The sequence below is a fragment of the Xenopus laevis genome, chromosome 6L, assembly GCF_017654675.1.
Source record: "Xenopus laevis strain J_2021 chromosome 6L, Xenopus_laevis_v10.1, whole genome shotgun sequence".
Taxonomy (NCBI): domain Eukaryota; kingdom Metazoa; phylum Chordata; class Amphibia; order Anura; family Pipidae; genus Xenopus; species Xenopus laevis.
In genome coordinates this window covers 27,668,528-27,692,424 of record NC_054381.1, presented here as the reverse complement: position 1 = coordinate 27,692,424, position 23,897 = coordinate 27,668,528, and the positions used below count along the sequence as shown (strand labels likewise).

General features: G+C 40.3%; 1 protein-coding gene across 10 annotated transcripts in view; it reads left to right on the top strand.

The window, feature by feature from the left end:
- cacnb2.L (calcium channel, voltage-dependent, beta 2 subunit L homeolog) overlaps nucleotides 1-16,269 on the top strand; it is a 182,593-nt gene extending 166,324 nt beyond the window's left edge. For 7 of the 10 annotated variants that reach the window (XM_041565861.1, XM_041565865.1, XM_041565867.1 and 4 more), the window contains 7 exons: nucleotides 2,627-2,707; nucleotides 4,206-4,264; nucleotides 6,028-6,137; nucleotides 10,307-10,458; nucleotides 12,094-12,189; nucleotides 13,006-13,191; nucleotides 14,513-16,269. In XM_041565861.1, coding sequence (XP_041421795.1) covers nucleotides 2,627-2,707; nucleotides 4,206-4,264; nucleotides 6,028-6,137; nucleotides 10,307-10,458; nucleotides 12,094-12,189; nucleotides 13,006-13,191; nucleotides 14,513-15,001 — 1,173 coding nt within the window. In that variant the 3' untranslated portion in view covers nucleotides 15,002-16,269. The remainder of the gene's footprint in view (nucleotides 1-2,626; nucleotides 2,708-4,205; nucleotides 4,265-6,027; nucleotides 6,138-10,306; nucleotides 10,459-12,093; nucleotides 12,190-13,005; nucleotides 13,192-14,512) is intronic. The other 3 variants (XM_041565862.1, XM_041565866.1, XM_018267289.2) reach the window with 1 other exon arrangement.
- Nucleotides 16,270-23,897: the final 7,628 nt, after the last annotated feature.

Here is a 23,897-nt window from a genome sequence, read left to right as displayed (position 1 = left end):
ATATGTGTGAACCAGGTCCTTCCAACCCCCTGTATATTAAAGGTATGGGATTTGTTATCCAGAATGCTTGGGACCTGGGGTTTTTTGAATAAGGGATTTTCCCGTAATTTGGATCTTCATACCTTTTCATTAATAAACCCCAATAGGATTGTTTTGCTTCCAACAAAGAATAGTTATGTTTTAGTTGGGACTGTTTTATTATCATTTTAGAAAATTTTAATTATTTGATTAATATGGAGTCTATGGGATGTGGCATTACCGTAACTCAGAACTGTATGAGTAAAGGAAGCCATACCTGTACTCCACCTGATGTTCCCTACCTGCAAAATAATTAGCAGATATATGTCTAAAAAGAGTTTCAGCAATAGAAATAGTTAAATAGAATAGATAAAGCAGGAATCAACAACATAGTCTAGAATATGAATGGATACTCTTCCTAGTGTAGCCCTTTGCATAAGGTCTATCTGTCAGCTGCTCAATAACTCACTGTCATGTATATTGTAGCTTGAGATCTAGGTCACATTCTAAACAATATAAATGGAAAAGATAAAGCAGGAATCAACAAAATAGTCTAGAATATGAATGGATACTCTTCCTAGTGTAGCTAGAGATCTGGGTCACATTCTAAATAAGATGTTTTAATGATATCATAGAGATGTAAATGGATTGGCTGTAGAGTGTAAGGTCCCTTTTGAAAGTGACATGTTTAATGTCTCTGGAAGCCTAGTTCTTTGTGCAGCACGTGTTTTATACAACATAACTTGTGCGAGTATATGAAAGCTCTGTATAATTAGCTGTTCTCTGCTCATGATGTTATATGGCAAGTAACCAACAGTGGGGCAAACGAGCTGATTATGTTATTGCCTTGTATTGCTTTTTGTGCTTTAATGACATTTTGTGTTGGTAGTTACTGTTGTTCGTTTTATGTTTTTTTTTCTTTCATACAGTCTGAAATTGTTGTTCGGAAAAATGTAATTAATCTTATCAGTTGTGGATTGCCATTTATGGATTAACATTTATGTTTGATACTAACCCTTTCTCTCTGTGCTGGATTTTGGATCAATACACTTTGGGGAAACTGCACATATTAAGTTCTGCGACTCCCAATTTTATCCCTGCAGTGGGCTGAATATCCATTCCAGTGAAACTTCAATTTTACATCCCCTGATTTTAAGTTTCCCCTCATTTTACATTGTTGTTTTGTGGTCCCACCTATATATTATGCATAATAAATGTCCCTGATTTTACATTTTTCTGGATTTTGCACCATTTTTTTCTGGTCCCCTGAAAAATGTAAAATGGGGGTTCTACTGTATATCAAGTGTTCAGGACAGACAGTGACCTTAAGAATCTCTGATGGGGCTGCATGAATTCCCTAGGCTTCCAATTGGACAGCTTGGATTTAACGACTAGGCCATTGATCCCCAACCAGTGGCTCTCCAACCCCTTGAATGTTGCTCCCAGTATCCTCAAAGCAGGTGCTTATTTTTATATTCCAGACTTGGAGGCAAGTTTTGGTTGCATAAAAATCAAGTGTACTGCCAAACAGAGCCTCAATGTAGGTTGACAATCCACATAGGGGCTACTATGGCACAGAACTTATTTTGGCACTCCAGGAACATTTTTCATGCTAGTGTTGTTCCCCAACTCCTTCTTACTTACTTCTGAATGTTGCTCATGGGTTCAAAAGGTTGGGGATCCCTGGACTAGGCCCTCTGTTCAGTTGATATGTTAATCTAGTGCCCTAGACAATTGATTTATTCTAATATTATCATTCATGGTCTTTGTAGGTCAGAGGGGACATTTGCTCAGACACCTCAAGGGAAAACATAGGTCAAATGTACAAATGACATTTAATTTAATAGACAATTAATATTTTCAATATGTATTAAGGATGTCTGGCTATGGCTCCTTGGCTGTTGGTGAATTGCAACTTCTCACCATCCTCAAAGCTGATGGGCCATAGGATGGGACCCCATCACTTTCCCTATTAGTTGCTAAGATGTCTTTTTGTAGGGATGCACCGAATCCACTATTTTGGATTCGGCCGAACCCCTGAATCCTTCGTGAAAGATTTGGCCGAATACCGAACCGAATCAGAATCCTAATTCAGGGGTGTGAAGGGAAAAACATTTTTTACTTCTATGTTTTGTGGCAAGTCAAGCTATTTCCCTCCCTGTCCCTAATTTGCATATGCAAATTAGGATTAAGATTCAGTTTGGCTGGGGAAAAGGAGTTGGCCGAATCCGAATCCTGCTGAAAAAGGCCAAATCCTGACCGAATCCTGGATTCGGTGTATCCCTACTTTCTAGTCCATTCTGCAGTCTCAAGACTCAAATGTAAGGGGTGTATAAATTAAACAAGGGAACCTTTCATTTTAGACCTGAAAACCCAAATCAACAACCGGTGATATCCTGGGTAGAGACATCCATAACCACCAAGATGATTACACATAGACAAGTCACCATGATGTAAATGCCTAACAATAATGAATTAGTAGTAGATTAGAATAACATTACCGTAACAGGGGCAGATATTTGTTTTTGTTTTTACATTTCTAAATATAACATCAACAGCTTTTAATCATGTCAAAAACCAATGCTAATTGGATTCTCTCTTTGTACAGACAGAGCACATTCCTCCTTATGATGTAGTGCCTTCCATGAGACCTGTAGTTTTAGTGGGGCCTTCCTTAAAGGGATATGAGGTAAGCCACACCAGAACTAACACCACTGCACATACATCCATGCGAAATTATTTTTAAATTCATCATTAAATATATCTGAAAATTCATCATTAAATATATCTGAAAATTCATCATGAAATATATCTGAAAATTTGTAGGTTTCCAAAAAACGCAAATAATTGGTTGAACCTTTTGATAGCCTTAACTAGACTGGCTAGTCAACTTTCTGGAGAACTGCTTTGGAATGATTTATAATACAGTAGGGTCACTTGGAAACTCTTGTAGACTGTGTCCTTGTAGGCTCATTGTTAGTATTGTTTAGTATTTCCTTTCATAGGCAAAAATATTATTTGTGACTGGAAACCTTTGGTTGCATTGATTTAAATCCAGAGAGACAGAGAGACCCCCTTACCCAGCAATGATTGTATTTGTTTCTAATTTCTCTGAGCTAAAAGTTAGAGGCTGCAAGGATCCCTTGCTATGCTGAGACATGATGCTTGAACACATGACGATTGTAATTACTGTTAGGAACGTCTGTTGCCCATATGGACAACTATGGGGGGTATGTACGGTTTGGCTGAATTTCACAAGTGTTTCATTATGGCATGTGCATTGCCAGAATGTGGCTCTTTTTGTACAGTGCTGTACTGGCTGGAGGTTTGATGCAACATGTGAAGGTCACGGCTGACATTTGTTCATGTGATTTGCTCCATAGGTGAGGTTGGGGGCGATGTGTTTGCAGGGGTGTTTTGTTATGGTAAAGAAAATAGCACCCTGGTAAATGTATGAGCCAGATTTTAATTTTTTAATGGAAAATGTGTCTATATTAATGCAACGGTACTCTCTGCACAAGTGATCCTGAGCTTTATGGCCGTGTTTGAGCACAATATTTTTTAATTCCCAGTCCTTCCCTTAGCAGACTTCTGCACTGAAATCCGTTTTTCAAAAGAGCAAACTGATTTTATTTTTATATTAAATTTTGAAATCTGACATGGGGCTAGCCATGTTAGTTTCCCAGGGACCCTCAGTCATGTAACTTGTGCTGTGATAACTTCAGTCACTCTTTACTGCTGCGCTGCAAGTTGGAGTGATATCACCCACTTCCTTTCATCCTGTATATATTAATGCAACGGTACGCTCTACACAAGTGATCCTGAGCTTTATGGCCCTGTTTAAGCACAGTATTTTTTAATTCCCAGTCCTTCCCTTTAGCTCCCTGAGCTGTTCATACACCCAGCCCACCTACTGAAGCCCTCCATCTCCACTCCCACCACATCTAACTGCAACTTGGATGAATCCTCTTGGTGTTTATTCTTCAATGAAAATCATCAAGCACAGTCAACACTCTTGTTTGCACTATGAGTTAATTTTATGGGAACGTTTTTGTAAGAGCTGTTCAGACAAAATTGTTGGTATAGACCAGGGTGTGTCCTTCTTAAACCTTCCAGCTGTCAAACTCCTAGTTCAGTCACATGTAATACCATAAATCATTTGGTTTGGTTTTTCCCTCTCTTTTCAGGTGACGGATATGATGCAAAAAGCATTATTTGATTTTTTAAAACACAGATTTGAAGGAAGGTAAGTGCCAAAAGAACTCTTTGTGAATGTTATGATTGACAATAACTGTGAAAATTTCCATTATATGAGTTTCATACAATAATGGTAAAGCCATGACAAACCTATGGGATCTATTATCCAAAACTATTTGGGGGTAAGGAATAAAGTTTGCAATAACCTAAGGCTCTTAACACAATGGAAATATTCTTAAAGGGATTCTGTCATGGGAAAACATTTTTTTTTCAAAACACATGCATTAGTAGTGCTATTCAGCAGACTTCTGCACTGAAATCGAGTTTTCAAAAGAGCAAACGGATTTTTTTTATATATTTAATTTTGAAATCTGACATGGGGCTAGACATGTTAGTTTCCCAGGTGCCCTCAGTCATGTGACTTGTGCTGTGATAAACTTCAGTCACTCTTTACTGCTGCGCTGATATCACCCACTCCCTTTTCCCCCATCAGCATATCAACAGAATAATGGGAAGGTTACAAGATAACAGCTCCCTGGTTGATTTGAAATAACTCCCCACTGGCAAGAGCGTGAACCGCCGGCAGGATGGCATAAGCATTGCTTCAGTTTTCTGAAGTCACCCGAAGTTGCCATCTCCATAAGAACTCAATAGTAAAAATCCAAGTCCCACTGTGACTCCTTCAGTTATACTGAAAAGGAATAACAATAGCTTATCTGAAAGCAGTTCTATAATGAAGTGCAGGCTATTTCTGAAAGCACAAGATCAGGCACAATGACCTGAGATGGCTGCCTATGCACTTGTTGGTTCAGACAATGTGAATTATCTGCAATGTAAACAGTGTAATTTAGAAATAAAAACAACACCAAAAATATCATGACAGAATCCCTGTAAAAAATTGCTGGGCGGAGAAAGACCCAAATTCATGTTTTATGCCTGAAATCCATGAAAACTAATTAAAAACTCCTTGTCCAGGTTTGGGTGCGTTGCCACCAGATGAATAAACATTTAAAAATGACTTGTTTTCAAACAGTAGACTGGTAAATACTGCACATTGATTGGCTGCTGTAGGCTAATTTTGACAAGCTTTTTAGTTTAGACGTGGATTGGTTTGTGCGATGATGAACTGTAGCACACACTTACTTTGTCCTCCACTCATCTGAATAGGCTCCATTTTCTACAAACCATTATTACCTCCCCATTTTTTTGTTACTTGCTTTGACATTTAATTTCATAGTCATGGAGGTAGCACAGGTCTACACTCAAACACATCCACACAGACATAGACACAGAAAAGTGCAGATTGATTACAGGAACCTAAATGGTTGTTCACATTTTTTCCACTGCTTAATGAACATTCCCTGAAGATTTGGCATAGCTGTAGTGTTCTGAACAAGTGCTCGTGCTGGTCTGGAGTACATCAGGTAGAATGGGAAATGTCGCTAAGGGAAAGAGAACGGCTACTTAAACAAATGTTAGTATTCCATCCTCCTCTTACAACTGTCAATTAGATCTCGCCCTTAAAAAATGAAGTGGTCCCTTCAGCGGCTCGGGGACTTGTATACACTGGAATATATCAAAAGGCTTGGATGAAACCGATGTGACCAAGCATTAGATTACAAAATCTGCAGAGACAAAATCAGATTCCATTAAGTGATACTTTAAAGGGAAGTGGAAAGAATTTCGAATCCTTCTGTGACATTATAAAGTATGGGTCTTTGCCGGCCACAATGTGACGACAATGAATAAATAGCTCTCTCTTACTCAACTTTATTCAATGTTCTGATTTACCTGTATTCATCTCTTTTGCAGAATATCCATCACCCGAGTCACAGCGGACATCTCCCTTGCGAAACGCTCAGTGTTAAATAACCCCAGTAAACATGCAATCATAGAAAGGTCTAATACACGATCAAGCTTAGGTAAGACTAATATGACTTATTGAAAGTAATTGCTAGGAATTAGCCATCAGGTCGTGCGGTCGCTGTTATAATTATGTCGGCATTATAATTATTACTGTTATTCACTGAGAACTATCATTATTCTGTAAAATATGAACAGTATGTTTTTTTTGTCAGTGTATGTTGGATCCAGTGCAGGATTGTGTAATAAGTAAATGATTGTGTTCTACTCATGGTGGTCAACACTGCACAGCCCAGTCTCCCAATAAGTACAAGGCTTATGCTGATCCCAACAACTATATGCACCTCTCAATAACCACATGCAATTATAATTGAACAAAGGTGTTAGATGTTAGATAGTATATAGTATAGGTATGAGAAAGCTGAAATGACTGAAACTGCAAACTGGAGAGCTGCTGAATAACAGTTGCAAATTGTCTCAGAATATCACTCTCTATATCAGACTAAAAGTTAATTTAAAGGTGAACAACCCCTTTAATGGATAAAGTGAAGTAGTTGCTCTTGTTTATAATTTATACATCAGTGGTGTCCAACTGGTGACCCACATGAAAGTTTGCCTACTGTGTCTGCTTACCTTGTGTAAGCTTTAAAGGAGAACTAACCCCCCCCCACAGTCAAAAGACCCCACTGCCCCCCCTCCCTACAAAGTGTTACTCCAGAATTGTGTCCCCTTTTGAAATACTGACCGCACATGCAGAACAGCGCAGCAGAACACAGGGGTGCCATGTTCGCCAGCCTCTGCTTCTTCCGGATCTTCTTCTTGCCGTTCTGTAATTTACTGAGCTTTCCGTCTCCAACTTCACATGCTCCATATATGGACATGAGGGCGCTCGCTTAACGAAGAATCCAGGGCTGGCGAACATGGCACCCCTGTGCTCCACTGCTCTGTTCTGCATGTGCGGTCAATGTTTCAGAAGGGGACACAATTCTGGAATAGCACTGTACAGGCTGGAGCGGGGCCAGTGGAGGGGAGCCAGTGGGGACTTTTGACTGTGGGGGGGTTTAGTTCTCCTTTATAAGGTTTCAGTACTGTGAATAACTGGCCCGTACATTGTTTACACCTCATATTCAGATCCCCCTGCATTGTTCACACCTGTAACACCTCTATTGTTCACACCCCTAAAGCCCTGTACTGTTCAAACCTCAGACCCAGACTGAAAGTGCAATACTCTGCCTGCCCTATGCTCTCTGTATGTGCCCGGTTCTGCCGGCCCTACGCTACCTGTGGAACGTAAGCCTGGTAGGGGTTTGTTCTGGGATTAACATTTAGAAAATTGTTGTTAGGGGCCCCTAAAGTGTTTAATCATGTACTGGGGGGGGTTGCTGTGTTATCCACAGGGGAGGATGACAGTATCCCTTTAAGGTTCCCATTAACTGGCAGACATTTGTTGCTGACCCTTCCTTGCGTGACCTATTTACTGAACCGTTGGCATATGTATGGCACCAGCAGAAAGGCTACTCCATAATATTTGACCATGACTTGTTTAGATATTAATTGTGCTATAACAAGGACTGTACTGAGGCTTACAGCTATTCACGGACTCCCTAGCATCCTGGCCCAAGGTCTGCATGATCAGATTGGCTGCAGTTACATTTCTCCATTGTGACTATAAGAAGAGTTGGAGTTGCTGGGAGGACACAGAATTGCTTGAACTAATGTTCACTCTTAGATTTCTGCTTGTTTCTATCCTATTTCTAACATTTCCAATCACCACTTGCTCCCAATCCCTGCTGCCCAGATGTTTCTAAAAAAAAAATCTTGCAAAAAAGAAAATATTTGCACATCTGGACTGAAAAAGGAGTGGGAACCGGGAGCACAAGTGGTGATTGTACAAATGGGTGCAGAGTGATTGGGTGGATTAGCATGTGTGACAGATTTATCTCTTCTCCTTGTCTGTAGTGAATACTGTGAAACTATGAATTATTTTTATTACATTTTGAATTATTCTCATTGTCCTATAGACTCACAGCCACCGGAAGGGTCACAGCTACACTCTAGTCTCAGCTACCAGCTTTTACACACATTTAGGCTATGAACCAGCACATATATATTATGTCAGACATTAAAAGGGCATGTAAAGGCAAAAAAATAAAATCCCATTTTTACTTTCTTTAATGAAAAAGAAACCTATCTCCAATATACTTTAATTAAAAAATGTGTACCGTTTTTATAAGAAACCTGACTGTATGCAGTGAAATTCTCCCTTCATTTACTGCTGTGGATAGGAATTGTCAGATGGTCCCTAACTGCTGAGCAGGGAAACAATCATACTTATGAACAGCAGGGGGAGCTCCCGCCTTACTTCCCATCCATGCAGAACTCAAGCAGCTGTGTTTATGATGATGATCCCTAAGCAGCCCAGACCACACTGAGCATGTGCACAGTCTTGGTCTTGCAAAGATGTTTAACAAAGTTACAAGATGGTGACCCCCTGTAGCCAACTTTGAAAGCAAAAATCATTTGTTTGATTAGGCTTGTGGTACAGTAAGTTCATGTTTATATTTAGTATACAAAATACAGCATTTCTAGCCTTATTCTATTTTAGACTTTACATGCCCTTTAAAGGAAATGTAACCCATCAACCCAAATGAATGTAAGTAGTTCTGCCATTTTCATTTTTTTTTCTACTTTTCAAGATAGTAGCAGTCATTACAGTCATTAATTTGAAACAAATGCGCCACCTGCTGGTCAGGAGAAATTTCATGATTAGTATTTGCTTTTTTCTAAGCAGAACCACTTCAGAAAACATTGCCCTTCTTCCTCTGAAATGTCTCTGTCAGCCTGGTTGGAAGAACTGACCAGCAGATGGTGCTGTTGTTTCAGTGTTAGTGTATCAGCAGTGTCAAAACTGCAAATACTGTATCTTGGGCTGCTCTGAACAATTTGACATTCATTTGTTTTGAGAGTTTACATATCTTTTTATACAGTGGCATTTCTGCATGGGCGCAAAATACTATAGGTAGAAGAGTATGTGATCTGTGCCTCAAGTCCTTGGAACACCTACATATAAGAAAGTGTAAAGGTAAAACTGTTCAAACATAAAAGCAGGTTTATAAACCTGTCATTACTGTATCCTATACACAATACATCAAAAATATTATCCTGTGACTTTATTCAAAATTACATCTTTGAAATACACATGTACAGACCCCATAGTACTCCGCCTCGGCATAATGACATTTTGAGTTACAGGATAATTTTTCCAATGCTTTGGATTTTGCCCTTTAATTCTGGGGGCTTATCCTGTTGTTCTCTGGCCTTTGACTGGCTATATATATAAATATATGTTTTACGCACTCCACTGTATTAGACAAACAACCCAGGTACTACTCAATTGAGCGTGATTAATAATTGTCCATAAAAAATGAGTGCAACACTGGGAACCTTTTTAAAACCATAATTTTATTTAAGTTAATTAAAAAACAGGCCTGTTTTTTTTAATTAACTTAAATAGAATTATGGTTTTAAAATAAAAACTTTGGGGAAAAAAAAAAAATATATATATATATATCTAAGGCCATGACTAAGTTGCCTTAGGGTATGAAACCTGTGGAGGCCCATGGAGATTTGTAATTTTTAAAAAATATATTTACCAAAGTAAATTTTTCTGGCCCTGTGGATTCCTTTGAGTGCCATTGCCATTTTTGAGTGCCATTGAGTGCCATTGAGTAGCCCTGTTTTATCTATCCTCATATATTTCCTGCCATTAGGGCATAGACACACACGAAGATTCAGGGAGATTTAGTCGCCCGGCAACAAATGGCAACTAATCTCCCTGAAAAGCCTTCCCGCCAGCTAGAATCTAAATCGCCGGCGGGATGGCACTCGGAGCACTTCGTTTTCCAGAAGAAGAAGAGTTGATTTTGTCGCTGGGCGACTAAATCTCCCCGAATCTTTGTGTGTGTTTCTGCCCTTAAGAATATTTTTGGCTTTTTGTCTACACAATTGCCTACCCATCTGCAACAAGCAGTACAGACAGACAGACAGGGCTCCCATCAGGAGATCACCGATAAGAAGGGGGTGTGGTTTAAAGCAGAGCTGGGTGGAGTTTGAGATGTATTTAAATTGAGTTAGTCCCTCCCACGCTGAACTGGAGAACCCCAATCACCTGGTTCCAGTATCATGGAAAGTATAACTCAATGTAAGAGTTTCTCTTTTTTATCCCCAGCTGAAGTTCAAAGTGAAATTGAGCGCATCTTTGAGCTAGCAAGGACGTTACAGCTTGTCGTTCTGGATGCGGATACTATCAACCATCCAACCCAACTTGGCAAAACCTCCCTCGCCCCCATCATAGTATATGTGAAGATTTCATCTCCAAAGGTAAATAGTATTCAGTATTCAAAATATTGCTCAGTCATCGCATCAGGTTTTGCTCCTTTGCCTCCGTGACCCTGCTCAGCAGAAGCCCAACTACTGACACAATGGCAAATAATGTACAAGTACTGCATTGGTGGAGGAGAAATCAATATCTATTGAGATCTATGGTCATTTTTTTCTTGACTTTCATAAAATCCTGTTTAAATTAGGCTTCCATAGACACTTGCTTTCCCAGTGTTTTTCCCCTTTTCAGCTGCATCCCGCTGGTAGTTAGTTTGCTGCTGGGACCCTAAAATGTCCTGATGTTCCATTAGAAACTTTTTTTAAAAAATCAATAGTTTTAATATTTTTCTCTTAAAACGAGTTTTTTTTTGGGGGGGAGGGTCTTGATGGCACTAAAGTATATGTGGGTTTTAAAAGATGCCTGGTTTTACTGAAATATTAAATATCTACTCTGTATATTTTTCTGCTTATGCAGAAAAACTAGAACCATAATCAGAAAATTATATTAATTTTGGTCCTAAAATATAATATGAGGAATTATGTTAAAAAGAATGTCAAATTCAATGTTGTTGGCAGTTTAAGGAGTAGCATAAGCTTTTGGGTTCCCCTTTTCTGGTGGGCCTGGGACCAGCGTAAGACTGGGCTGCCGAGGCACCGGAAAAAATCTCTGTAGGCTCCGGCCCCAGCCTGTCCAATATCTGCAGGGCAGGGGGACTGATTTGTGAGGGGTCCCAGCTGTGCAGGGGGCCCCTTGTGGTTAGGTTTCCAGTGGCACATAAACCCCAGTCTGACAGCTCTCTTAAAATGTCAAAATTGATTTTTCAAAATCCTAAGATCACGCTGCCCCAGCACGCAATAGGATTGGAGTCTGTAATGCAGAGACCTATTATCCAGAAAGCTTTGAAGTACACCAATTTTTGGAGTAACATCAAGAGATGGGAAGACACCTTAGGGGTAGTGATGAGTGATTCTGTGAAAAAAATTGTGAAACTGACCAGAATTTTTTGACTCACAATAATTTTTTACACACTCGACTTTTTCTCTCCCTCCGAATGCATTAAAGTCAATGGCCATGTCTTGTAGACTTTTTTGTCTCGGCAACTTTCTGTCCCTATTTTTCACTGCCGTTTAGGGGTCATTTACAAATGACTAATGAACTACGGTGCAGCCATTAAGTATAGGGCTTCTTTGTACCCCATGTCTGCTGTTGGCACCCCAGCCATTTCTTATGAATACAGCAGAGCTGATTGCAGGCAGTACTGTATTCATGTAGAAATCACTGGTCTCTGTATTGCATTCTTGAGGGGCAAGGACCTGTGTGAGGACCTCTGGATATTCACCCTTGGGGCAGGCATGGGTTTGAACTTTGCACCCTGTCCTATGCTTGAAATATGGCCCTTTCAGAAAACACATTTCTCTGGCATTCTGGATAATAGATCTCATAACACATATTTACTGATATTTTGTTCCCTTAATGTATTTCTAACCTTTCATTCACCCTGCTGAGTGGGGTTGGCTACAGAATACTGATCAGGAGATATTCTATGATAAGATCTCTGTGTCCTGCACAACTATAAGCTGATTTAACTCTCAGTTCCAGTCCATTGTCCATTGTCCATTTCATTTATTCTACAGGTTTTACAAAGGTTAATAAAGTCAAGAGGAAAATCGCAGGCTAAGCATCTTAATGTCCAAATGGTGGCAGCCGATAAGCTTGCTCAGTGCCCTCCGGTAACTAAACTTAAAGTACTCACGTCCATGTAGTGTGGTGCAACCTGTGTTATTTGCCTTCCAATTCTCACTCTTTCTCTGTGTTGAAACATACAGGGGAGCATTGAATGTAATTCAAGTTGAGCTGGATGTAGACATTAGATATTTTGCATTTTGGTCTCTTGTACTTCTAAAATGAAGAGGAGTCATCTGACTTTTCTCTGGTCAGTTCTAAGCAGAGCAGCATCACATGACTTTCCTTTTCTCGCTAAATTCATTATCAGTCAGTTTAAGATGTACACCAGACGGTGCTTTTCTTTCAAATGCATTATATTAAAAGTGTAAAAACTTCTAGTATCTCGAAAAGTAGACAAAACAATTGGGTTAATTGCAAAAGTGCTCAGAAGAGCAAACTGGATGTCATTTATAAGCACTGGGAAAATTTGCACCTGGGCAGTAACCAATAGCAACCAATCAGTGATTCGTTTTTTTGTCAGTCAGCTGTAAATAGAACAAATAATGCAAACATCTGATTGGTTGCCATCGGTTACGGCCTAGGTGCCAATTTGCCCAGTGTTTATAAATGACGCCCACTTTTAGGTTTCTGTAAAATGTGCTTAGATGTAGCTTACAGTGTAGATACAAAGACCAGGAGGTAAGTGTCTCAAAGTAGGAGAGCGCAGTGTACACAACAAATCATTTGGTACATTAGATTTGTTTAAATTACATAAGGAGACTGACAAAAATATACTTCCACTTTCCTAAAATCACCTGGGTTTGTATGTGTGTTTTTTGCATCTCAGTTTTGTAGTCTAAACGCACACTTGCAATTCCCAGGAAATGTTTGACGTCATTCTGGATGAAAACCAGCTTGAAGATGCATGTGAGCACCTAGCCGACTATCTCGAAGCCTACTGGAAGGCAACCCATCCTACGAGTAGTAATCCTACTAATGTGCTGCTCTCCCGCACACTCACCACAGCAACGCTCCCCATAACCCCATCATCAGCCTCTAACACACAGGTACTGGGCTTTTATCAATGGGATGTGGCCACGGTGGTTTTCAGCACAAAAGATATTCATACCTGGGACGTCTGTCAATATCAAAAACATCTTGGGGTAAACATTGTATCTATACACAGAGAAATAAGATACTGTACAGCAGTGATCCTCAACTAGTGACTCATGAGAAATATTTCTCACCAACCCCAGGATGTTGCTCCCAGTGGCCTCAAAGCAGGGACTTATTTTCCAGGCTTGGAGGCAAGTTTTGGTGCATAAAAACCAGGTTACCAAATGGCCAATCACAGCACTTATTCTGCACCACCAAGGAACATTTTTCATGCTTGTGTTGCTCCCCAACTGTTTTTACATTTGAATGTTGCTCACTGGTAAAACGGGGAGGGGACCCCCGCTGTTCAGTAACCAGAAGTAACGCTGCATTCTCACTTAACCTCCCGCCATGATGCAGCTATCATAGTTGCCCGAATTACACCATGTTCAGCTGCATTTAAGCATTGTTTTTAGGCACAAAGGGTAATTTGATGCTATTGTCCAGCTAATATAGCTATGAAAGTGTTTAGCAATATTACTGACTAAAAAAGGAATTTCGGCTCCTAAAGTTAACAGGGAAGCCTTTATATTAGGAACACACCGAATCCAGGATTCAGTTAGGGATTCTGCCTTTTTCAGCAGGATTCGGATTAGGCCTTGTGTCTGGCCGAACTGAATCCTAATTTGCATATGCAAATTAGGGACGGGAAGGGAAATCCCTTGACTTTTTGGCACAAAATAAGGAAGTAAAAAAAAATTCTCCACTTTTTCTCCTTTCTGCCCCTAATTTGCATTTGAAAATTAGGATTCGGTTTGGTATTCAGCCAGATCTTTCACAAAGAATTTGTGGATTCAGCCGATTCCCAAATTGTGCATCCCTACTTTTTATTGCCACGCCATACACTTTCATCTCACCTTGCCTCATGGTAAGAACACCCCTGTCCTTAAGGTGAATTATATGGCAAATGATAACACCAAATACCATGTTTAAGTCTCATGTTAGATGATGATGAGAAAAATACCTCTCCAATTCTTTCCTAACTCCAAAATGGCAATCGGACCAGTCCAACTTTATAGTAAAAGTATATTTAATTACCTGTAATTAATATATTATAGCCTTGAGGTGGCTGTAGAGTTCCACTAATGAGATCTTTGCTCTCGGCCCACTGTTGATCCTAAATTATCTGTGTTTTTCCCAATTCTGGTGGAGAGGGTTTATCCAAGACGACAAGAGTGGTTGTTGCCTAGATAGATATGAGAAGACTAAAATATGTTTTGATTTCTTTGCAAGCAGAATTCCCAAGGTGAACCCAAGAATCAGCATTCAGCACCAGAAAGAACTGACTCGGTTGAGGAAGACACAAGTGCTGAACCCACTAGGAAGTCCCAACATCGATCTTCTTCCTCGGCGCAACACCATAATCACCGCAGCGGCGTGAGCCGAGGGCTTTCCAGGCAGGAAACATTTGATAACGAATCCCAAGCGAACAGAGATTCCATTTACCTAGATCCAAAGGAGGACTTCTCGTCTGAGCACGACACTCCCCCAGATTCACACAGGGAACATAACCACCAGGACGAGACACATGCAGTTAGTGAACATAGACACAAAGAGAGTCGGCATCGGCCCAATGAACCGGACAGGGAACAAGACCACAATGAATGCATCAAACCCCGCAGCCGCCATAAATCCAGGGATCGGCACTGCGAAAAGGATGGAGAAGTTCCTAGGAAACGAAACGAGGCGGACTGGAACAGGGATGTGTATATCCGCCAGTAATGTTGCTTGTTAGACACCTTTTAATGTGATTTTTTTTCCCTCTCCTGTTCTTGTAACGCACTTTTGGTTCCATGTCGCAGAACATAAGCGTCCGCCATGTCACCTGTATTTGGATTCTGGTTGTGTGTGCGGCAGCAACATAGACTTTTATATTTTTCCTAGTCTTTTCATTTTTTTCAATTACCCCAGTGCGACTGTGACTGTCCCCGGACCATGCATTTTAGCTGTGTCTGTGGCTGACCTGTCCAAGCTGTCTGTCCTCCTTAAAGGGATGCTGCTCTTCTAATGCAAGGCTGGGCCAGCAGCAGACACATTTCATTTAAAGCCTATGTGTGATCACTGCAACGGTTTTCTTCCATTTATGTTCAGTATCAAGCTAGAGTCGTTATTTCTGGGTACAAACACAATTTCTTGTAGAATTCTCAGCCGTAGCCACTTGGTATGAATTTTATTTTCAGTATTTAAAGGCCCATTTTATCTTTTTTTTTAATTTGAAACCAGAGCTAATATTGCCTTACTCTTCTCACGTCAACACTTTATCAGTCATTTTCTATGTCTTGTAAGTGGAGTTTATAGGTCCTTTCCCTCCCTAATTCCTGCATGGTTTCTACACTGTTGTACAATTTCCATAGAAATCACTGGTGACTGAAACTAAGTGGGGAAACAATACCATACAGGACTATTTGAATTCAATTCATACTAATATATCAATTCATTAGCCTCTTCTCTGCTAGAAATATGCCTGGTAACAAAGAGGTCCATTTGTCTGTAGGTACCACGTGATCCGACGTAGTGTTAAGTATTATACGTAATTTATTTTCTTGCAGAACCACTGTTGGAATAAAAATGAAGCTAACCCAAGGTGCGAGGTAGGCATGCAGAGGAGAAATCCTTATATTTGTTATCTATTTTTGTGCAAATCATTTCTGAGTCACTTCGGGGGGAATCATCATGTTTTGAACCGGAAAAAAAAAAGAACTCGTTAGTAGGATTTGGTGCGTAAAACGCATGAAAAAAGACTACGTTTCCCGTCGATATGCACAAACTCCTCAATTGGTCATGCATATATGTAAATGTAGAAATATATATATATTTATAGCTGTGATATTTAAATGCACCTCCGATGATATAAAAGAATGCTTTGATGTACAGAGATAAATACCAAGAATTGTACAAAGCTGGGAAGGAGAGGTTGTTTCACCCATTAAGTTTAAATTTGATATAATAAAGGGTGAGGTTTGCTTAGGCAAATATCATAGTTTGCAGAATTTAAAAGTCTTAAATTATTACTGTGTTTGAATGTGAAGGTTCCGACGAGCAGAAGGTGCAGCCCAGTAATAGGCAATGCTGGAATATCTGTGTCCTAGGTTTTGGCTGAACACGGAAAATAACCAGGATAGAAAGTCCACTGCTCGCCAGATTTACGCACATCACTGAGTCAATATTTCCATGCATGACATGCCTTCATGGGAACATAGGTTGTGCGGCCATGTGGTGTGTTCAGTGAGTTCCTGGCACAGGAGCTAATTATTGTTATGCCTCCCCCAGCTCTGGACACAATAAACTGGTTTCTTCTAATGGCAATATATTAGGAAGGCCAGTCTGCAAACTTCTTGGATTTTCCCAAGGATCCCATGCTCAGCATAGAGCATCACAATATGTGGACATCTTTTTAAATTCCCCTTCCTTGTGCGTCATTTATGACATGCAAAGTAAACAGCACCAGGGATTGCTACACTACAGGACTGGCATTAGGTTCAGAGCTATGGTGAGTGCACTCTTGGCCTTGTGCCCATTAGAGGTGAATTGAAGAGCAAGGACACAGAGCTGCTCATCATCATTTCCCTGTAGTAAGCACTTTATGAAGTGCATGCCGAAGGATTCAATTTTGCACCCATTAGGACACCATGTTTGAACAACCTATCATTGGAGAATAAAGCTGGCCATAGACGTGCAGATATAATCGGCATTCGGTCATACGATTGGGAAGGTTAGAAAATTTCTGTCGGCTGCCGATAATATCTCTGCATGTATTGCCGATCTGACTGATCTGAATGGTTAGTGGAAGATCGGGAGATGGGGACATCCGATCGTTCATCCGATAATGCAAGTTAATCTGCATGTCTATGGCCAGCTTTAGGCCTTCTAGAGCATATCTAAATGTCCTGCTATCAGTGTCGGACTGGAATGCCTGGGGCCCACCAGAAAACCTTTGAGTGCGGGCCCACTCTTCAAATTATTTTTCCTTTCTTTATTATTAGGGATGCACCGAATCCAGGATTCGGTTCGGGATTCAGCCAGGATTCGGCCTTTTTCAGCAGGATTCGGCCGAATCCTTCTGCCCGGCCGAAACTGAATCCGAATTTGCATATGCAAATTAGGGGTGGGGAGGGAAATTGCATGACTTTTTGTCACAAAACAAGGAAATAATTAATGTTTTCCCCTTCCCACCCCTAATTTGCATATTCCAATTAGGATTTGGATTCGGTTCGGTATTCGTCCGAACCTTTCGCGAAGGATTCAGGGTTTCGTCCAAATCCAAAATTGTGGATTCGGTGCATCCCTATTTATTATTTTAATCACTTCTACTTAAATATTATCATCCATTCTTCCCTCCATTTCCTCTCTTCTCTCTTAGAAATGGCTGTGGTATACACATACAAGGGAAATCATTGAGCAGAAGGGCCCACTGATACCTGGGCTCACCGGGAGTTTTCCTGGTATCCCAGTGGGCCAGTCCGACACTGCCTGCTATCAAGCATAAATGTGAAGGAAACTCTAAATCATTGGGTTGCGCCAATTTTTTGGAAGCACAAGTGACTAAAAACGGTCTACCCCAAGATTGTGCTCCTCTTCTTAAAAAAATGTGCCACCCAGGGTACTTTCTGGGTGCAATCTCTGTGCACCCATTAGGACACAGTGTTTGCACCCATCACTAGAGAATGAGCCTTCCAGAACATATCATGATTTCCTGATATGAAGCATAAAGGTGAAGGAATCTCTAAATCATTGGTTTGTGCTAACTTATTAGGCAGCCCCCACAGTGACTACAATGACGTGGAGGACTGTTCGGATTTTAGTAGTTTTAGAGGTTTTTGAAACCACGACTAAACTCACAAACCCTAAAACTACGAATGTCGTGACATTTAATAAAAGTTCTGAATTAAAACAGTACAAACGGAAAATTATGTAGAACTCTGCACTAAAAAATAGGAATACTTAGAAAACTTCTAAAAAGTCGAGTTTTGGGGACAATTTCTAGCAAAAAAAAATCAAAAAAAGTCCAAATTGATTTAAATGGTTAAATAGGGTCAGCGCAGCTCCCAGTGACTTCAATAGGACCGCGGCAACATTTACCTGATGAAATTTTGTATTAGAGGTTTTGTGGTTTTTACACTTAAAGGAGAAGCAAAGGCATCCTGCACTTGGGGTGCCAAATGTTAGGCACCCCCAAGTGATTGTATTGACTTACCTGCACCGAGCAGGGGATCGATCCTCTTCCATCTTCTGCTTTCTTTGTGCAGCTGCGCATGCGCAGTACAACGAAAAGCTGAACTTTAACTAAAAAGTCGCTATTTCATTCAACTGTGCATGCGTTTGCCCTGGGAAATTTGAAGAAAGAAGAAGACGGAAGAGGATCGCTCCGTGGTGCTCACTGGTATAACCCCGGGCCAGTGCTGATAGGGGCACAGGCCTGGGGTTTCAGGTAAGTCAATACAATCACTTGGGGGTGCCTAATATTTAGCACCCCCAAGTGCTGGATGGCTTTCCTTCTCCTTTAAATAAATCTTGAATTTTTGAGCTTTTTTTGGAGGCTTCAGACGGGTTTTTTGCCTTCCTCTGGATCAACTAGCAGTTAGGCAGATAAAAAAAAACCACTAAAAGGTTGAACTTGATGTGTGTCTTTTTTCAACCTTACTTACTATGTTACTATGTAAAGAAACAGAAAAAAAAACACACATTTTTAGAGATTCATGGAAAACAAAATTTGATTGTTAGTAAATGGGCCCCTTATTGTCTTCCCCAAGGCTTGTGCTCCTCTTCTTAAAAAAAAAAGTGCCACCCTGTGGGAAAGTGCCCCGCACCAGTAGAAAGCAAGCGGTCATTATCATATGAATTGTTTATTGCTGGATTATTATAAAATTCAATAAAAAGAATTTGAAAAGAAAAGAAAGCAGGTAGTCAAATGCCAAGAGCACTAATGATGAGTTTCTTCTGCTATACGTCTGACACACAGTGGACTTTAATTATATTCTTACTTAGAGGTAATTAGGCAGATGATACCCATGAAACAAATAATTTACCAAAATATTTCCCTAGGTATAAATGTCACCCTTTAGTACATCTAGCCTCTATGTGCATTGAAGTTCTCTCTGTGCCACGCAAAGAATATTTCATGTGACCGCCCCAGTGAGTATTATCGCCATTCAGCATTCTGGCTCCTCCCCCTCCCAATACTCAAGGTCGGCTTCTGTGACTTCCATATTTGCTTTTTCATACCTTCCCCCCACACACTTTGTTAACAATGTTTTTTCAGAAAAAAAGGAAATACTATTTAAATATGAGCTTTGTTGAAATACTGTATATGCATATTTGTGGGAAGTACCTTTATTTTCCAGAATTCGATTTGTATGCATTTGTATATACTTCAAAAAAACGGCCTTTGTAGATAATGAATTGTAGGTTCTGTAGCCCTGTGGGACTGGTACATGGATTTATTTATTTATTATGCTATATACAAATGGTGGCTGTAACTTACATGTTATTCTTAACATGGAGAAAAAAAACGATGACAAAAAATGATGTTCCCATACAACTGGCGTGTGTGTTTTCTTTCCTTTTTGTAATGAGTGCTGTAAAGGGAAAATGTTTAAAAATCTCATTTAAAGGGGTTGTTCGCCTATAAATTATATTTTAATATGATGTAGAGCAGTGATCCCCAACCAGTAGCTTGTGAGCAACACGATGCTCTCCAACCTCTTGGATGTTGCTCTGTGTCCTCAAACCAGGAGCTTATTTTTGAATTCCAGGCTTGGAAGCAAGTTTTAATTGCATAAAAATCAAGTACAGGTATAGGATCCCTTATACGGAAACCCGATATCCAGAAAGGTCCGAATTACGGAATGGCTGTCTACCATAGACTCCATTTTATCCAAATAATTCGAATTTTTAAAAATGATTTCCTTTTTCTCTTTAATAATAAAACAGTAGCTTGTACTTGATCTCAACTAAGATATAATTAATCCTTATTGGAAGCAAAACCAGCCTATTGGGTTTATTTAATGTTTAAATGAATTTCTAGTAGACTTAAGGTATGAAGACCCAAATTAGAGAAAGATCCGTTATCCGGAAAACCCCAGGTCCCAAACATTCTGGATAACAAGTCCCATACCTGTATAGTGCCAAGCAGAGCTCCTGTAGGCTACCAATACACATAGGGGCTACCGAATAGCCAATCACAGCCCTTATTTGGCACCCCAAGGGACGTTTTCATGCTTGTGTTGCTCCCCAACTCTTTTTACATTTGAATGTGGCTCACGGGTAAAAAAGGATGGGGACCCCATATGTAGAGAGTCTTATTCTGAGACAATTTGCAATTGGTTTTCGTTTTGTATTATTTGTGGTTTTTGAGTAATTTTGCTTTTTATTCAGCAGCTCTCCAGTTTCCATTTTCAGCAATCCGGCGGCTAGGGTCCTAGCAACCATGCATTAATTTGAATAAGAGACTAAGAGAAAATAACAAGTTATTAGTAGCCTTGCAGAGCATTTGCTTTTTAGATGGGGTTACTGACCCCATATAAAAAGGGAAAATAATTCAAAAAACAAAATGAAGACCAAAGAAAACTCTTGCTTAGAACTGGCCATTCTATAACATACTAAAATGTATCTTAAAGGTGAACCACTCCTTTAAAGGGGGAACTAAAAGCCCTGAACTGCAGCCTCTACTAATTATTACATGTATGGCATAGGGATTGCTATACCATTTACCATGACTGACAGTTTTATGACACATAAAAGCCCTTCCAGGTTCCTCCAGTGTTGACCTCCATTACCTATTGTCACATTGAGTGAAGACTTCTGGATTACATTGTAGTTAAGAATGACGAGCCACAAGGTAGGTCCTGGACAGGGTTGGACTGGGAGGCCAGGAACCCACCTGAAAACCTTAGACCAGTGATCCCCAACCAGTAGCTAGCGTGCACCATGTTGCTTACCAACCCCTTCGATGTTGCTCTTAGTGGCCTCCACGCAGATACTTATTTTTGAATTCCAGGCTTGTGGACAAGTTTTGGTTGCATAAAAACTAGGTGCACTACAAAATAGAGTCTCCTGTAGGCTCAGTCCACATAGTGGCTACCCAATAGCCAATCACCCCAGGAACTTTTTGCATTTCTGTTTTGCTCCCCAACTCTATTTATTTTTGAATGTGGCTCACGGGTAAAAAAAAGGTTGGGGACCCCTGCCTAAAACGATAGGCCCAGGAAGTCTCCAATCTCTTTTTACTCCTGCTCTTACTTAACATATTTATTCTCCTAGTTCCTTATCTTTAAATGCTATCATCTGTCCACCCATCAAACTCTTTTATTTATTCCCATGTAGAGAAAGGGAATCATCACTAAAGGTTATTAGCAGAGGGTCCTACAGACACCTGGGCCCACCAGGAGTTTTCCTGGTATCCTGGTGGGCCAGTCCCACACTGGTTCTGGATATGAAGGGCAGTCCTGGAGTAATATAGAAGATACTTTATTTATGTGGCACAGGGACCCTATAAAATTAGGGGGGTTTTAGTTGTCACATTTACAAGGCATCTCAGCTTACTTTGCATAACAACATCCACATACAGTATAGACGTTCCCTTACGTGGAAGAACTGAAATAACCACCATTAAAGGTGTTGTTCACCACTGAGTTAACTTTTAGTATGATGTAGAGAGGGATATTCTGAATCAATTTGTAATTAGTTTTCAGTTTTTATTATTTGTGGTTTTTGAGTTATTCTTATTTTATTTTTATTCATCAGCTCTCTGGTTTGCAATTTCAGCAATCTGGTAAGGTCCAAATAACCCTAGCAACCATGTATTGATGCAATAAGAGACTGGAATATGCCCGAGTCTGAAATAGAAAGATGAGTAGCGATGGGCGAATTTATTTGGCAGGCATGGATTTGCAGCAAATTTTTGCGTTTCGCCCCCTTTCCCGAGAAACTGCGGCAAAAAAGTGTCACGCATCAAAATTATTCGGACGTCCATTGACTTTAATGCATTTGGACAAAATAGTCGTGCATATAAAAATTGTCAAAATAATTTTGATGCCCATTGACTTCAATGCGTTGCGCAAATTAAAAAACTGTGCAGCCTTCCAGAGTTCCAGCCTCCCCATTCTATAAAATACTAAAAGTTAACTTAAAGGTGAACCATCCCATTAAAGAGATAACCAAAGAACACGTTTGGTGCACATGCAGGACAGCAGGGGGCCGTCTGGTTATAAATTCATGATATTAGGAGTTTACAAATAAATTGTCAGAGCGCTCATGAGAGCACGCTACAGTAGCCACATGGACCATAACTGTTGCTTCTGAATCTGAGCTGAATGCTGAGGATCAATTTCAAACTCACTGAACAGAAATGTACCATGTGACCCCCATTTAAGTCATTGACTAACTCTGAAAGCTTAAGAGCTGAAAAGCAGGAAGTAGTGTTCTGTTCTGTTATCCAGTCACTCCAGCCTTTATACATTACATTTTTGCCTGACTAACTATATTAGAAACATTATTTTACGTACCCAGTTTTTATTTTTACACTGAACTGTTCCTTTAAAGGATAACTAAACCCTCTTGCTAATAAAAACCCCTATCCTCCATAGTACCCTGTTCCCCCCTGCACAGGTGTTAACACAAGTAAATGCCCCTAAGCTGGTAATTACCCCTCATTGAAAAGTCACCGCAGCGGAGCTCACGGGCGCCATCTTCAGCACTTCAGTAATCTTCAGGCGCTGATACGGCGCTTACTTACTGAAGATTACCAAAAGTGCTGCAAATGGCTTCTGTGAGCTCCTCCGTTCGGGGCAAATTTACTAATGGGCGAAAATTCGGCAGTGACTGCTTCGCAGGCAGCGCAACACTTCGCCAAGCGAAAATTCGCCAAGATGCTAATTCACTAACATGCAAAGTTTCGTCCAGGGTGCAGAACATAGACTTGTGCTAGTGTTATTTCAGTAAGCAGATCAAAGTTGCGCTAGCGTTGGCTAATTTGCATACGGCGGGAAGTTAAAGTTGAATGGACATATATGTAGCAGCAAATACATTACACTTCACAAGCCCAGGGAACCTTAATAAAATAAAGTTGTTATAATGCCCTACACATGAACTTCAACTGCCGACTGAGTGCGAATGAGCACGAGCGTCAGTCTCTTACGCTAGTGACGTTACGCCTGCGCCCGTTAGTAAATCGAGAAATTACGTCACGGTGGCAAATTTTTGCCAGCATTAGTCACTTCGCCTTTAGTAAATTTGCCCCTTAGTTTCTATGAAGGAATTGCAGCTTCATTCTTGCATAAAACTCCATTGCTCACCCTCCTTCCATGATCTCCTCCAGCAGCATATTTTACAGTGTGTGAGAGTCTAAAGGTTGCTCTGTCATTGCTCATGATTAACACTGCAGTAAGTGTTTTCCGTCGCTCCTTTTATTGCCGGCTGATGGTTTAAATCCATGACTGCTGCTCGGCATTATATACAGCCTTCATAGTGTTCCTCTCATGCAAGGTCGCTTGCTTCTTTATCCTTCATTTCTCAAGTCAATTAAATTGTCAGGAGCCTCAACTTGTTATGGGACTTGCAGTCATTTAGGCAATCTGCCCGCTCGCCGGCTGTTGAATGTCGGTGAAATGCTAATAGATTG